At 47.1% G+C, this 16,871-nt stretch overlaps 1 protein-coding gene across 1 annotated transcript in view; it reads left to right on the top strand.

The window, feature by feature from the left end:
- Positions 1-6,562: 6,562 nt before the first annotated feature.
- The window catches only part of LOC127910599 (SH3 and multiple ankyrin repeat domains protein 3-like), an 81,261-nt gene continuing 70,952 nt past the window's right edge, over positions 6,563-16,871 (top strand). Inside the window, exon 1 of the mRNA XM_052474862.1 lies at positions 6,563-6,949. Within this exon, the coding sequence (XP_052330822.1) occupies positions 6,887-6,949 (63 nt within the window). The 5' untranslated portion in view covers positions 6,563-6,886. The remainder of the gene's footprint in view (positions 6,950-16,871) is intronic.

Raw genomic sequence — 16,871 nt, 5'->3', positions numbered from 1 at the left:
ACGTCTCCATGGTGCAGCCAGGACCATAGAGCAGCAGCAAGGCTCTCTGTAATCCTCCTCTCTCTGTGAAGCTCTCTGTAGGGCAGGACCATAGAGCAGCAGCAAGGCTCTCTGTAATCCTCCTCTCTCTGTGAAGCTCTCTGCAGGGCAGGACCATAGAGCAGCAGCAAGGCTCTCTGTAATCCTCCTCTCTCTGTGAAGCTCTCTGCAGGGCAGGACCATAGAGCAGCAGCAAGGCTCTCTGTAATCCTTCTCTCTCTGTGAAGCTCTCTGCAGGGCAGGACCATAGAGCAGCAGCAAGGCTCTCTGTAATCCTCCTCTCTCTGTGAAGCTCTCTGCAGGGCAGGACCATAGAGCAGCAGCAAGGCTCTCTGTAATCCTTCTCTCTCTGTGAAGCTCTCTGCAGGGCAGGACCATAGAGCAGCAGCAAGGCTCTCTGTAATCCTTCTCTCTCTGTGAAGCTCTCTGCAGGGCAGGACCATAGAGCAGCAGCAAGGCTCTCTGTAATCCTTCTCTCTCTGTGAAGCTCTCTGCAGGGCAGGACCATAGAGCAGCAGCAAGGCTCTCTGTAATCCTCCTCTCTCTGTGAAGCTCTCTGCAGGGCAGGACCATAGAGCAGCAGCAAGGCTCTCTGTAATCCTTCTCTCTCTGTGAAGCTCTCTGCAGGGCAGGACCATAGAGCAGCAGCAAGGCTCTCTGTAATCCTCCTCTCTCTGTGAAGCTCTCTGCAGGGCAGGACCATAGAGCAGCAGCAAGGCTCTCTGTAATCCTTCTCTCTCTGTGAAGCTCTCTGCAGGGCAGGACCATAGAGCAGCAGCAAGGCTCTCTGTAATCCTTCTCTCTCTGTGAAGCTCTCTGCAGGGCAGGACCATAGAGCAGCAGCAAGGCTCTCTGTAATCCTTCTCTCTCTGTGAAGCTCTCTGCAGGGCAGGACCATAGAGCAGCAGCAAGGCTCTCTGTAATCCTTCTCTCTCTGTGAAGCTCTCTGCAGGGCAGGACCATAGAGCAGCAGCAAGGGCTCTCTGTAATCCTTCTCTCTCTGTGAAGCTCTCTGCAGGGCAGGACCATAGAGCAGCAGCAAGGCTCTCTGTAATCCTTCTCTCTCTGTGAAGCTCTCTGCAGGGCAGGACCATAGAGCAGCAGCAAGGCTCTCTGTAATCCTTCTCTCTCTGTGAAGCTCTCTGCAGGGCAGGACCATAGAGCAGCAGCAAGGCTCTCTGTAATCCTTCTCTCTCTGTGAAGCTCTCTGCAGGGCAGGACCATAGAGCAGCAGCAAGGCTCTCTGTAATCCTTCTCTCTCTGTGAAGCTCTCTGCAGGGCAGGACCATAGAGCAGCAGCAAGGCTCTCTGTAATCCTCCTCTCTCTGTGAAGCTCTCTGCAGGGCAGGACCATAGAGCAGCAGCAAGGCTCTCTGTAATCCTTCTCTCTCTGTGAAGCTCTCTGCAGGGCAGGACACTTATGGGAAATAAGAAGCTGGTGTTTCAGCTACATATTAACTTCTCATGACATACAGTGTGATTCCTACAGACTCCTGTACAAAGAGACGATACACAGCGAGAAAACATGCACGCACACACCACACACAACACACACTTCACACACTACACTGCAGAGAGGAACCAGAGAGACCTGAAGCAGGAGAAACATCCTTTGATCAGCTAATACCAATAATTTTACAAAGCACACACAGTTAGGAAAGAGCTGATGATAGATATGGATGCTGAATGTTATTTCTTGGTGATGAAGAACATGACTACTGTAGGAAGAGAGAAGGGAGAGAGAGATATGTTGTTGATGTGAAGAGGAGGGGCATCAGGGAGCCATGTCCTCATCAGGCCCCTGATGGCTGACACAGACAATATTTACGCTCACACACACAGTCATATTCACTGAGTGTACAAAACATTAGGAATGGCTCTTTCCATGACATAGACTGACCAGGTGAAAGCTATGATCCATTATTGATGTCACTTGTTAAATCCACCTCAATCTGGGTAAATGAAGGGTAGGAGACAGGTTAAATAAGGATTTTTAAGCCTTGATACTGAGACATGGATTGTGTATGTGTGCCATTCAGAGGGGGAATGGGTATGTCAAAATATTGAAGTGCCTTTAAGTGTGTCAAGAACTGCAACACTGCTGGGTTTTTCACATTTCCCTTATGTATCAAGAATGGTCCACCATCCAAAGGACATCCAGCCAACTTGACATCATCCCTGTGGAACACATTCACACTGTAGAGTCTATGCCCGATGAATTGAGGCTGTTCTGAAGGCAAAAGGGGGTGTAAACTCAATATTAGGAATGCATGTGTTTGTTTTGTACACTCAGTGTATATAGACATATACTGTTCATACATTTACACACCTTACAAATGTACATGTACATACTGTACACATTCTCATCTAGAGTAAGAGAGAGACAGATAGCTGGAGAGTGTCAGTCAGATAATGACTAGTGCTACACCATAGGTATTATAATATAACAGTATAACAGTAAATAACAGTATTATAATGTTATCTGAGCTGAGCTGAGCTGGGCCAGGGCAGAGCAGAGTGCTTCAACCGAGAGAGAGGCAGAGCAGAGCAGAGGTGTTCCAATCGAGAGAGAGGCAGAGCAGAGTGTTCCAACAGAGAGAGAGGCAGAGTGTTCAAACAGAGAGAGAGAGGCAGAGCAAAGAGCTCCAATAGAGAGAGAGAAACAGCAGTGTTCCAACAGAGAGAGAGAGAGAGGCAGAGCAGAGTGCTCCAACAGAGAGAGAGGCAGAGCAGAGGGTTCAATCAGAGAGAGAGGTAGAGCAGAGAGAGAGAGAGAGGCAGAGCAGAGTGCTCCAACAGAGAGAGAGAGGCAGAGCAGAGCAGAGGTGTTCCAATCGAGAGAGAGGCAGAGCAGAGTGTTCCAACAGAGAGAGAGGCAGAGCAGAGCAGAGGTGTTCCAATCGAGAGAGAGGCAGAGCAGAGTGCTCCAACAGAGAGAGAGAGAGAGAAAGAGCAGAGTGTTACAACAGAGAGAGAGAGGCAGAGCAGAGTGTTACAACAGAGAGAGAGGCAGAGCAGAGCAGAGTGTTCCAACAGAGAGAGAGAGGCAGAGCAGAGTCTTCCAACAGAGAGATAGAGGCAGAGCAGAGTGCTCCAACAGAGAGAGAGGCAGAGCAGAGTGTTCCAACAGAGAGAGAGGCAGAGCAGAGTCTTCCGACAGAAAGAGAGGCAGTGCAGAGTGTTCCAACAGAAAGAGAGGCAGTGCAGAGTGTTCCAACAGAGAGAGAGGCAGATCAGAGTGTTCCAACAGAAAGAGAGGCAGTGCAGAGTGTTCCAACAGAGAGAGAGGCAGAGCAGAGTGTTTCCGACAGAAAGAGAGGCAGTGCAGAGTGTTCCAACAGAGATAGAGGCAGAGCAGAGTGCTCCAACAGAAAGAGAGGCAGAGCAGAGTGTTCCAACAGAAAGAGAGGCAGTGCAGAGTGTTCCAACAGAGATAGAGGCAGAGCAGAGTGTTACAACAGAGAGAGAGAGGCAGAGCAGAGTGTTACAACAGAGAGAGAGGCAGAGCAGAGCAGAGGTGTTCCAATCGAGAGAGAGGCAGAGCAGAGTGCTCCAACAGAGAGAGAGAGAGAGAAAGAGCAGAGTGTTACAACAGAGAGAGAGAGGCAGAGCAGAGTGTTACAACAGAGAGAGAGGCAGAGCAGAGCAGAGTGTTCCAACAGAGAGAGAGAGGCAGAGCAGAGTCTTCCAACAGAGAGATAGAGGCAGAGCAGAGTGCTCCAACAGAGAGAGAGGCAGAGCAGAGTGTTCCAACAGAGAGAGAGGCAGAGCAGAGTCTTCCGACAGAAAGAGAGGCAGTGCAGAGTGTTCCAACAGAAAGAGAGGCAGTGCAGAGTGTTCCAACAGAGAGAGAGGCAGATCAGAGTGTTCCAACAGAAAGAGAGGCAGTGCAGAGTGTTCCAACAGAGAGAGAGGCAGAGCAGAGTGTTTCCGACAGAAAGAGAGGCAGTGCAGAGTGTTCCAACAGAGATAGAGGCAGAGCAGAGTGCTCCAACAGAAAGAGAGGCAGAGCAGAGTGTTTCCGACAGAAAGAGAGGCAGTGCAGAGTGTTCCAACAGAGATAGAGGCAGAGCAGAGTGCTCCAACAGAAAGAGAGGCAGAGCAGAGTGTTCCAACAGAAAGAGAGGCAGAGCAGAGTGTTCCAACAGAAAGAGAGGCAGTGCAGAGTGTTCGAACAGAGAGAGAAAGAGCAGAGTCTTCCAACAGAGAGAGAGGCAGAGCAGAGTGTTCCAACTGAGAGAGAGGCAGAGGAAAGAGCTCCAACCGAGAGAGATGCAGAGCAGAGTGTTCCAACAGAAAGAGAGGCAGTGCAGAGTGTTCCAGCAGCGGGAGAGAGGCAGAGCAGAGTCTTCCAACAGAGAGATAGAGGCAGAGCAGAGTGCTCCAACAGAGTGAGAGGCAGAGCAGAGTGTTCCAACAGAAAGAGAGGCAGTGCAGAGTGTTCGAACAGAGAGAGAAAGAGCAGAGTCTTCCAACAGAGAGAGAGGCAGAGCAGAGTGTTCCAACTGAGAGAGAGGCAGAGGAAAGAGCTCCAACCGAGAGAGATGCAGAGCAGAGAGCTCCAGCAGAGAGAAAAGCAGAGCAGAGTGTTCCAACAGAGAGAGAGGCAGAGCAGAGTGTTCCAACAGAGAGAAAAGCAGAGCAGAGTGCTCCAACAGAGTGAGAGGCAGAGCAGAGTGTGCAACCAGAGAGAGGCAGAGCAGAGTGTTCAAACAGAGAGAGGCAGAGCAGAGTGCTCCAACAGAGAGAGAGGCAGAGCAGAGTGTTCAATCAGAGAGAGGCAGAGCAGAGTGTTCAAACAGAGAGAGAGGCAGAGCAGTGTGTTCAACCAGAGAGAGGCAGAGCAGAGTGTTCAAACAGAGAGAGAGGCAGAGCAGAGTGCTCCAACAGAGAGAGAGGCAGAGCAGAGTGTTCAACAAGAGAGAGGCAGAGCAGAGTGTTCAATCAGAGAGAGGCAGAGCAGAGTGTTCAAACAGAGAGAGGCAGAGCAGAGTGTTCAAACAGAGAGAGAGGCAGAGCAGAGTGTTCAACCAGAGAGAGGCAGAGCAGAGTGTTCAAACAGAGAGAGAGGCAGAGCAGAGTGCTCCAACAGAGAGAGAGGCAGAGCAGAGTGTTCAACAAGAGAGAGGCAGAGCAGAGTGTTCAACAAGAGAGAGGCAGAGCAGAGTGTTCAACAGAGAGAGAGGCAGAGCAGAGTGTTCAACAAGAGAGAGGCAGAGCAGAGTGTTCAAACAGAGAGAGAGGCAGCGTAGGGGGAGGATCGAAAGTCAACGCCCACAGGGTACCGCCATCGATCTGACACTGAGAGACCCTGTGACTAACATCACGTCATTAACTCAGACCATATTAGACAATATGCTATGAAGGTCATAAAAACAGACTTATTTGGACATTTAGAAACGTGCAACATTGTTGGAATGTTCTGTGCAACCTTCATGAATATCACAATAACAGTCTTGCAACACTGTAGGAGTGTTCTGTTCAACATAATTTAAACATTGTATGAATGTCATCCCAACTGAGCATATTTTATGTTTTGGGAACCTATCTCTTGTAATGTATCCACACTGTTCCCACAACCTAATTAAATATTCTGTGAACCTATATAACTCAGAAAGGCTGTTGTGTCAACATTCTTGCAACATAAAAGGAATGTTTTTTTTTCACCCAGATACAAACGTTATCTAAATGTCAGCACAACTGGGCAGTTATAGTGTTTTGGGAATATTGTGGGCATATTGTCATATGCCCACAATGTTCCCACAACCTAAAAAACACACACTCTGGTAAGTTTTTAATAACAGAAAAAATGTGTTCTGGCCTAAGAACATTCTTGTAACATCAGGTGAAAATAAATATTAGAATCATCCACACAACTGGACAGTTTTGTGTTTTAGGAATAAATAAATATACATTTGCTTGCCAGACTGTTCCCACAACATAATGAAACATTCTGGGAACCTTTAAAGAACAGATGAAATGTGTTCTAGGAACATTCTTGCAACATCAGGAGAACGTTTTATACAAACATTGTACAATCATCAGCACGACTGGACAGTTTTTGTGTTTTTAGAACATAGAACCAATTTTGGTTTGCTGGGTCTCTTGCTGGGCCTAAATGTGACTGAAGGATCCACTCAGAAATGCACCTTCTCCTCAAAAATAAGAACTGATTTTAATCTCCATTTCAGAAGTTTGCTTCCTATTTAATGAATGAATATCTAAGTATGTATGCCATTTGTATTATCTTCTACTAAATCATACAGAGTAAGATTATTTTTACACCATGAAGTAATTTTCTATTCCTTTCTGCAGTTATCTGTTCATCTCATCTCAGTTTCAGTCACACATCCTTTCGTTGCTTATCAAAATCTAACATGGTTTCCTCCCCTCTCTCCCTCCCCTTCATCCTCTGATCCTCTGTTGCCCCCCGTTTCCTCCCCTCTCCCCGTCTCCCTTTCACTCCCCCTTCCACACCTCTCTCCCTCTGTCTTTCTCTCCCAGGTGAGTGATGTGCGGTGCGAGTGGTGTGTGTGTCTAGCGAGAGCGTGAGCCAGCGAGTGAGAGCAGTGTGTGTGTGTGGACAAAGCGAGCGCAGAGAGAGCCCCTTACACGGAGCATGCCTCTGCGCCCTGCAGCCGGCAAACATGAGCCACCCAACTCTCCACAGCAGGACTAGCACACACACACACACTCACACACACCCCCCTACACACACACCAACGGCAGCCAGGGGGCCAGCTCTGACAGCGGCAGCTCACAGGAAGAGGACAGCGGCATTCCTGTTTCTGTCGGTGTTTTCTCTTTCCGTCCCGCTCGGGAGCGGAGCCCCAGTGCAGGAGGAGGCATGGAGGAGCCACAGGGCAACACTCTGGTGATCCGCATTGGAATACCAGACCTGGCACAGACGGTGAGTTACAGCGTCACTCATACTGTTGGACTGCTACTGTTACTGAGAGAGAGAGCTCCTGGTGCCTCTCTCTCTATACCTTTCTGTCGGATCTCTCTCTCCCTCTATTCCCTTTCTCTGTTCTCCCTATCGTCTCTCTCTGCAGTCCTTTTTTCTTTCAGTTTTTATCAGTCCTTCCCTCTTTCTCTCTCGCCTTCACTGCCTTTCTCTCTCCAGTATATGCACTCTCGCCTACTCTATTTGCTCTTCGGATTGCTTGCACCCTCTCTTCCTCTCCATCTCTTCCTCTCCATCTCTTCCTCTCCATCACTTCCTCTCCATCTCTTCCTCTCCATCTCTTCCTCTCCATCTCTTCCTCTCCATCACTTCCTCTCCATCTCTTCCTCTCCATCTCTTCCTCTCCATCTCTTCCTCTCCATCTCTTCCTCTCTCTCTCTCTCTGTCTTTCTCTATCGATAATAAATCTCTTCAAATGTCTTCATTAGCTCAGCTATAGCCGACTTTGACAACTGGGCACTTAGAGATGGAGGAAGGGGGAAATGGAGGGTGGAAGAGAAAAGTATAAGGAAACAAGTAAAGGTAGAGAGAAGACCTGTGAGTGACATTGTTAATTCAAAGAGCAGAGAGAACGATTAATAAGTGTACGAAAAATACAACTTGAAACTGTGAAGAGAGGAACATTCTCTCTGAACTGTCAAACGTATATCTTTTGTGTGTGTGTGTGTGTGTGTGTGTGTATTTGTATGAGTGTCAGTCATCTGTGCGTGTGCGTGTGCGTGTGTGTGTGTGTGTGTGTGTGTGTGTTTGTGTATGAGTGTCAGTCATCTGTGCGTGTGTGTATGTGTGTGTGTGTATGTGTGTGTGTGTGTGTGTGTGTGCATGCCTCATGTGGAGGTGTTTTTCCTGGGGCTTGGGCATAGGGATGTCCCCTGGGATGAAGCTTGACTGTTCCAGGCTTTGAATGGTATCCTAGACCTGTTCTCCCAGACTCTGGCTCTCTACAGTGGCGGTGCGTAGGTAAAATCACTAAGGAAGCCAAGCCAGGAAAAGCCATATTACAACTTATGTGTTGTGATAATTGTGTTATTTGCTTTAGTTTGCCACCGTGATATAATAAGGCCGAAACAACAAAAAGATAACAGTCACACAGGGAACAATAAATTCAGCCACACAATTGTTTCATCACAAAACCGGAGAGCAACATCTGACTGGTGAAGTACACAAAGCAGATATTGCCTGTAACAAACAGTCACATGACCTAAAGCATGGTCAAGCAAGTCAATGTTTCAGACATTTTCAGACTACTGAACAACTATTGATCTAGAACCATTGACAATTACCACAAGCCGCATAGAAAACAGGAGCTGCTTCCAATATTCCAGCACCATTTCGACTTCAACATTTCAACATCATCAAATCAACTCTAGAGCCTATGCTTAGTCTAATACAGTGACATCTTAAAGATACCAAAGACGATTTATTCCAATCAACGTTAGTTAAATATCATGTGGCGTTCCATGGTACTCATTTATGTACGTGTGTGTGTGTGCAAAAATTCCATGCTCCTGTCTTTCATGTTGCCAAATCTGTCTGACTGTCATTCAGTACACACTTTTAGTTGTTGTTGTACTAGACAAGGCTACCTGGATTTCTCGTATGGACAATTATGAGCGAGCTAGTTAACGTCAGCTTTCTATATTGAATTTCTATCCTCTCAGGCCAGGGGTACAATGTATGAATTTATGGTTGGATCAGAATCACCGTTATAATCATATAAAATCCAAATACCCATCTCCATCCATCATTAATTTAGGAAAGGGCTGGATTTATCTAGCTAGCCACCAGAGGACAATGACACAAAAACATTTTTTATGTCAATGACGTTTTGCCTTTGATGTGATTGGTATGAAGCCAAATCCAAACGGGCTCCCCTTGACACTTTTCTTTGGTGCACTAGGACCATTCACAGTTGACCTCAATTTAGTTTAGCTAGGCCTCCGGGTGGCGCAGTGGTCTAAGGTACTACATCGGGTTCGAGCCCAGGCTCTGTCGCAGCCGGCCGCGACCGGGAGGTCCATGGGGCGACACACAATTGGCCCAGCGTCGCCCGAGTTAGGGAGGGTTTGGCTGGCAGGGATATCCTTGTCTCATCATGCACTAGCGACTCCTGTGGCGGCCTGGGCGCAGTGCACACTGACCAGGTCACCAGGTGTACAGTGTTTCCTCTGACACATTGGTGTGGCTGGCTTCCGGGTTGGATGCGCGTTGTGTCAAGAAGCAGTGCGGCTAGGTTGGGTTGTGTTTTGGGGGACGCGTGGCTCTCGACATTCGCCTCTCCCGCGTCCGTACGGGAGTTGCAGCGATTAGACAAGACTGTAACTATTGATTGGATACCATGAAATTGGGGAGAAAAGTTAGTTTAGCTCAACGATAAATTGTTTTATCATGCCTGCCTCCTGCCTGCTTCCCGCTGTTGGTTGTTGGCTGGCTAAATAACTGCAGAACCACCGTTCAAATCCCTTCAAGCATTTCTCATACTTCGCTATTCAAGGACCCCTTCTCTGAACTACTGTGTGTGTGAGAGTACATGTGTGTGAGATCTTACATGTGTGCATGTGTTAGTGTGCATGTGTGTGCACCTGCGTACACGTGTGTATGTGGCTGGGTGCGTGTGTGTGCACCTGCGTACACGTGTGTATGTGGCTGGGTGCGTGTGTGTGCACCTGAGTACACGTGTGTATGTGGCTGGGTGCGTGTGTGTGCACCTGCGTACACGTGTGTATGTGGCTGGGTGCGTGTGTGTGCACCTGCGTACACGTGTGTATGTGGCTGGGTGCGTGTGTGTGTGGCTGGGTGTGTGTGTGTGTGGCTGGGTGTGTGTGTGTGTGGCTGGGTGTGTGTGTGTGTGGCTGGGTGTGTGTGTGTGTGGCTGGGTGCGTGTGTGTGTGGCTGGGTGTGTGTGTGGCTGGGTGCTGTGTGTGGCTGGGTGTGTGTGGCTGGGTGCGTGTGTGTGGCTGGGTGCGTGTGTGGCTGGGTGTGTGTGTGGCTGGGTGTGTGTGTGGCTGGGTGAGTGTGTGTGTGGCTGGGTGCGTGTGTGTGTGGCTGGGTGTGTGTGTGTGTGGCTGGGTGTGTGTGTGTGTGTGGCTGGGTGTGTGTGTGTGTGCTGGGTGTGTGTGTGTGTGTGCTGGGTGCGCGTGTGTGTGGCTGGGTGCGTGTGTGTGTGGCTGGGTGCGTGTGTGTGTGGCTGGGTGCGTGTGTGTGTGGCTGGGTGTGTGTGTGTGTGGCTGGGTGCGTGCGTGTGTGGCTGCGTGTGTGTGTGTGTGTGTGTGCGGCAGAAGGTGGCAGGGGACAAAGCAGATGTCCAGATGATAAGGCTGTATGTGTTTCAGGCCCATTTTCCATGTCCCCTCTTCTCTCTCTTCTCTCACCAGCCAGACGTACTCAGAGCCTGAGTTGGCAGGCTGACATAGAAGGATATATATAGACAGAGAGACCGAGAGAGAAAAGCGAAAGAGAGAGAGAAAAGAGAAATGAAGACTGAGAGATGGGTGGAGGGATTGAGAAAGAGAGAAAAGGACGGAGGGAAAGAAAACATTAAGGACAGGGAATTCCCTCATCGTCATCGCTCTCTCTCTCTCCACTGCGGGGCTGTTTGGGGCCTTAGAGGTTGGAGAAGGTTGAACTAAAGGTGATTCATGTTTAATGGAATATATTAGCCTTGTGCTACTTTGAACTATTTTCAAATCAATCTGCACTGGATTGGTTGGAAAATATCATTTCTGTTTTTGTGAGAATTCTATATAGAAACTCATGTAATAGGTATCCCATGACATGGGGATATTTTACACAAGAGTAGTTCTATCCCAGGTGTGATTGTTTACTACTGTAGCGCAAAAAAATTATATTATGGTATCATCGAATGGATTCCATAAGATATATTATCAAAAATAGTGTCCCGATATGGAACTGTTAAAATGTTCCCATCATTACTACTACAGAATATACAGTACAGCACTGAAGGCCCAATGGCATTATAACAGTACAGTGTTGTACTGTTATAATGCCTATTACATCTCCCATTCTGGTTGTATGGGCTCTCCATTATCCTAATTTATTTCTTTATCTTAACCGTTAGGAGATTTAGGAAATGTCTGACCAGTGGGTCAAGCTGAATCAGTAGTTCAGCAAACGCAACAAAGCCTAGTAGTTGAAGCACAATTATGGAAATGGTGTTTCCTGCTTTACAGTAGTTTGGGTGAGTGTGTGTCCCTCCCACACACTCACCCATTCACTATGAGGTTGTCTGGTTTTAAAAAGAAGAGATCTAAATGAAGCCAAATGGAATCCTTGGTCACCGCCCCTGCAGATGATCTTAGATGAGTCATATGAGTTACTAAAGTGTGTGGTATGAATTCACTGAGAAAGGAACTGACTCTGAGATGTTTTTCTAAGAATGAATAAGCTAGTTGTCCTGGATAAGATTCCTTAGCAGAATCCACTGAATAACGAGCAAGCATTTGTTCCGGTTGCAATGTGGGTATTCTCTTCTGGCTCAAATGTATGTTCTTTCTTTCCATTTTCCTGCACCATGCATCACTTTGTCTGGTGCTCTGTCTAGCCTCTCCTTTGCAGGCTGCTCATGTAGCGTTCACCTACACACAAGCACACACACACTGAGCTATACTGGGTCCTCCCTCTCTGGAAAACACTTGGCAATTGAGCACAGGGAGGTAGAAAGGGAGAGATGGATGGAGGGATAGTTTGGAGGGAGACAGAGAGGGGGAGATAAAGAAACGCAGAAGAGAGCTGGGAGGGAGATGGAAGCTCTGTCTCGTGCCACAAGCTGCTGTGAATGAAGCTAAAAATAGTAACAGGGGACGTGAGTTACCTACTAAAGAGGAGACACACACCGGCAGGAGATTTCTTAGTGTATGTGTGTGTGTGACAGATTTAACTTCAGTCAAACTGTCTGGGTCGGAAAGGTACACGACATACACTGTAACATGAGGACCGAAATGGACTGAAACTGTTGGTACTGAAGCAGCAGCGTTACTTTTAGAAGGTGATGATACTGGCACTCTCACATCGGCTACACTATGGGTTTGGAGAGTAACTGAAATGGTGTAAAGTGTTTGACCTGAAAAGGTTTGCATTATCTCTCAGTCAATAATTCAGCTCTACTGTGTTATAGATTTGATTTGATTTGATTATCGATGGGACTAGACAAAAAGTTCTGTCAGTCTCTCAGGATAAGAGCGTTTAGTAAATTACCTAAATGTCAAATGAAAAGTGTAAAGCTCTCAAGGCAATTACACCTTCTGATCAGCACAGGCATGTTTATGTGCAGTACATGATGCTAGGATATATCTGCAATAGAATGGTGCCTCTCTCCCAGTCTTCTCCCTTTATGCTGCCCTCCACTTGTCCCCCTCTGCCCCCTCCCCTCACCCCAAGTTTCACAATATGTGGCAGTTTGTAACAGAATTCTCTCCCCGTTTCTCTGCGTGTTGTGGGTGACCCCCTAAGGCTGTAGAAGCTCTTCTGACTGATGTAATATTGTTCTTCCCTCTATTGGCTTGATATCTCAACTTACTGCTATAATACACTACCCTCCTACTGTATCTCCTTCTTATTGGAGTGGAGAGAGCAGGAGACTGGGAATCAGACTGGTGACTGAGACTTTCTCCAAAACAGTGTGTGTGTGCATGCTTGTGTGTGTGTGTGTGTTTGAATCCCTGTTGACTGACATTAACAGTAGGTCTGTTTGGCGTGTGCTGTCTCGCCTGTCAGTGATTGGAGAAGAGAGGCGGTTTGAAGGATAGAGGATAGGGGTGCGTGTGTGTGTCTTGGTGAGTGCATGTGTGTGTTTGTGAGGGGGGATTGGTTAGAGTGAGAGAGTTTAATGGCTATTTGAAGGCTATATAGCGAGATCATGTCCTTCAAATCTGACAGTGTGTGTATTTATGTTTGACTCTGTGTGTGAGTGGGTTGGGGGCGATAATGACATCACTTCTAACTTCCATGTTTCCTTAGCTCCTGGCCTGTTTTGGAGCAGAGATTACTTTATTACTGTGTCAATCTCTTTGTGTGTGTGTGTGTGTGTGTGTGTGTGTGTGTGTGTGTGTGTGTGTGTGTGTGTGTGTGTGTGTGTGTGTGTGTGTGTGTGTGTGTGTGTGTGTGTGTGTGTGTGTAAATTGGGCTGTCCTAGGTTGTTTATTTTTTATTTTTTATTTCACCTTTATTTAACCAGGTAGGCTAGTTGAGAACAAGTTCTCATTTGCAACTGCGACCTGGCCAAGATAAAGCATAGCAGTGTGAACAGACAACACAGAGTTACACATGGAGTAAACAATTAACAAGTCAATAACACAGTAGAAAAAAAAATGGGCAGTCTATATACAATGTGTGCAAAAGGCATGAGGAGGTAGGCGAATAATACAATTTTGCTGATTAACACTGGAGTGATAAATGATCAGATGGTCATGTACAGGTAGAGATATTGGTGTGCAAAAGAGCAGAAAAGTAAATAAATAAAAAACAGTATAAAAACAGTATGGGAATGAGGTAGGTGAAAATAGGTGGGCTATTTACCAATAGACTATGTACAGCTGCAGCGATCGGTTAGCTGCTCGGATAGCTGATGTTTGAAGTTGGTGAGGGAGATAAAAGTCTCCAACTTCAGCGATTTTTGCAGTTCGTTCCAGTCACAGGCAGCAGAGTACTGGAACGAAAGGCGGCCAAATGAGGTGTTGGCTTTAGGGATGATCAGTGAGATACACCTGCTGGAGCGCGTGCTACGGATGGGTGTTGCCATCGTGACCAGTGAACTGAGATAAGGCGGAGCTTTACCTAGCATGGACTTGTAAATGACCTGGAGCCAGTGGGTCTGGCGACGAATATGTAGTGAGGGCCAGCCGACTAGAGCATACAAGTCGCAGTGGTGGGTGGTATAAGGTGCTTTAGTGACAAAACGGATGGCACTGTGATAGACTGCATCCAGTTTGCTGAGTAGAGTGTTGGAAGCCATTTTGTAGATGACATCGCCGAAGTCGAGGATCGGTAGGATAGTCAGTTTTACTAGGGTAAGCTTGGCGGCGTGAGTGAAGGAGGCTTTGTTGCGGAATAGAAAGCCGACTCTTGATTTGATTTTCGATTGGAGATGTTTGATGTGAGTCTGGAAGGAGAGTTTGCAGTCTAGCCAGACACCTAGGTACTTATAGATGTCCACATATTCAAGGTCGGAACCATCCAGGGTGGTGATGCTAGTCGGGCATGCGGGTGCAGGCAGCGATCGGTTGAAAAGCATGCATTTGGTTTTACTTGCGTTTAAGAGCAGTTGGAGGCCACGGAAGGAGTGCTGTATGGCATTGAAGCTCGTTTGGAGGTTAGATAGCACAGTGTCCAATGACGGGCCAAAAGTATATAGAATGGTGTCGTCTGCGTAGAGGTGGATCAGGGAATCGCCCGCAGCAAGAGCAACATCATTGATATATACAGAGAAAAGAGTCGGCCCGAGAATTGAACCCTGTGGCATCCCCATAGAGATTGCCAGAGGACCGGACAGCATGCCCTCCGATTTGACACACTGAACTCTGTCTGCAAAGTAATTGGTGAACCAGGCAAGGCAGTCATCCGAAAAACCGAGGCTATTGAGTATGCCGATAAGAATATGGTGATTGACAGAGTCGAAAGCCTTGGCGAGGTCGATGAAGACGGCTGAACAGTACTGTCTTTTATCGATGGCGGTTATGATATCGTTTAGTACCTTGAGTGTGGCTGAGGTGCACCCGTGACCGGCTCGGAAACCAGATTGCACAGCGGAGAAGGTACGGTGGGATTAGAGATGGTCAGTGACCTGTTTGTTGACTTGGCTTTCGAAGACCTTAGATAGGCAGGGCAGGATGGATATAGGTCTATAACAGTTTGGGTCCAGGGTGTCTCCCCCTTTGAAGAGGGGGATGACTGCGGCAGCTTTCCAATCCTTGGGGATCTCAGACGATATGAAAGAGAGGTTGAACAGGCTGGTAATAGGGGTTGCGACAATGGCGGCAGATAGTTTCAGAAATAGAGGGTCCAGATTGTCAAGCCCAGCTGATTTGTACGTGTCCAGGTTTTGCAGCTCTTTCAGAACATCTGCTATCTGGATTTGGGTAAAGGAGAACCTGGAGAGGCTTGGGCGAGGAGCTGCGGGGGGGCGGAGCTGTTGGCCGAGGTTGGAGTAGCCAGGCGGAAGGCATGGCCAGCCGTTGAGAAGTGCTTATTGAAGTTTTCGATAATCATGGTGGAGACCGTGTTACCTCGCCTCAGTGCAGTGGGCAGCTGGGAGGAGGTGCTCTTGTTCTCCATGGACTTCACAGTGTCCCAGAACCTTTTGGAGTTGGAGCTACAGGATGCAAACTTCTGCCTGAAGAAGCTGGCCTTAGCTTTCCTGACTGACTGCGTGTATTGGTTCCTGACTTCCCTGAACAGTTGCATATCACTATTCGAGGGGCTATTCGATGCTATTGCAGTCCGCCACAGGATGTTTTTGTGCTGGTGGAGGGCAGTCAGGTCTGGAGTGAACCAAGGGCGGTATCTGTTCTTGGTTCTGCATTTTTTGAACGGAGCATGCTTATCTAAAATGGTGAGGAAGTTACTTTTAAAGAATGACCAGGCATCCTCAACTGACGGGATGAGGTCAATGTCCTTCCAGGATACCCGGGCCAGGTCGATTAGAAAGGCCTGCTCACAGAAGTGTTTTAGGGAGCGTTTGACAGTGATGAGGGGTGGTCGTTTGACTGCGGCTCCGTGGCGGATACAGGCAATGAGGCAGTGATCGCTGAGATCCTGGTTGAAGACAGCGGAGGTGTATTTGGAGGGCCAGTCGGTCAGGATGACGTCTATGAGGGTGCCCTTGTTTACAGAGTTAGGGTTGTACCTGGTGGGTTCCTTGATGATTTGAGTGAGATTGAGGGCATCTAGCTTAGATTGTAGGACTGCCGGGGTTTATACAGTACGAGTCAAAAGTTTGGACACACCTACTCATTCCTGGGTTTTTCTTTATTTGGACTATTTTCTACATTGTAGAATAAGAGTGAAGACCTCAAAACTATGAAATAATGAAAGTACCATGTGAGTCGTGATTTGACTTTAACATTAATTCAAAGACTGCTATTTATCTAATTAACTAACTATGTTTAATTTTACCTGATTAAATTATATAACAAGTAACTCATTAGTATCTGGGGCACCACGAGAGCAGTTCTTTAAAGAGTTACCATCTTCCGAATTAAACTCTAAAAGGTCTTTAGCTATCACGTCAATAAACAGTCAACTTATTAATCATGACCTCGTATCATATCATCATTCTGAACAGTCGTAACCTCCTTGCATCTGCAAAAACCTTATTTAGCGGAATGACAACAACATGGCTGCTTTTTAAAGAAGAGATGAAGAGGGAGAGAGAGAGGGACAGAGACACTTAACATTGGTATATTCAGAAACTACTCTGACCTACAGTAACCATATGTTTTGCACTACCTGGCTGATAATATCAGTGAATCGATATATCATCTGTCTCCAGCTAAGATACTCAATACCAGAACCATACCATAGCCAAAAAAAAGAAGGGCTATTACCCAAGGTCCCTAAATGGCACTTGATCCAGACGGATCTTTTGAATTCAGTATCATTACATTCAACATATTTTATGGACATATTTCAGAGACAGCCATGGAGGCATGCATGAATCAATTATGCAATCAATTCACATAGTTTTTTCCAATCTAACCACATACAGTTGAAGTCGGAAGTTTACATACACCTTAGCCAAATAGATTTAAACTCACTTTTTCACAATTCCAGACATTAAATCCAAGTAAAAATGCCCTGTCTTAAGCTAGTTAGGATCACCACTTTATTTTAAGAATGTGAAATGTCAGAA

The sequence above is a fragment of the Oncorhynchus keta genome, chromosome 22 (genome assembly GCF_023373465.1).
Source record: "Oncorhynchus keta strain PuntledgeMale-10-30-2019 chromosome 22, Oket_V2, whole genome shotgun sequence".
Lineage (NCBI taxonomy): Eukaryota > Metazoa > Chordata > Actinopteri > Salmoniformes > Salmonidae > Oncorhynchus > Oncorhynchus keta.
This window is presented reverse-complemented; position numbering and strand designations above follow the sequence as displayed.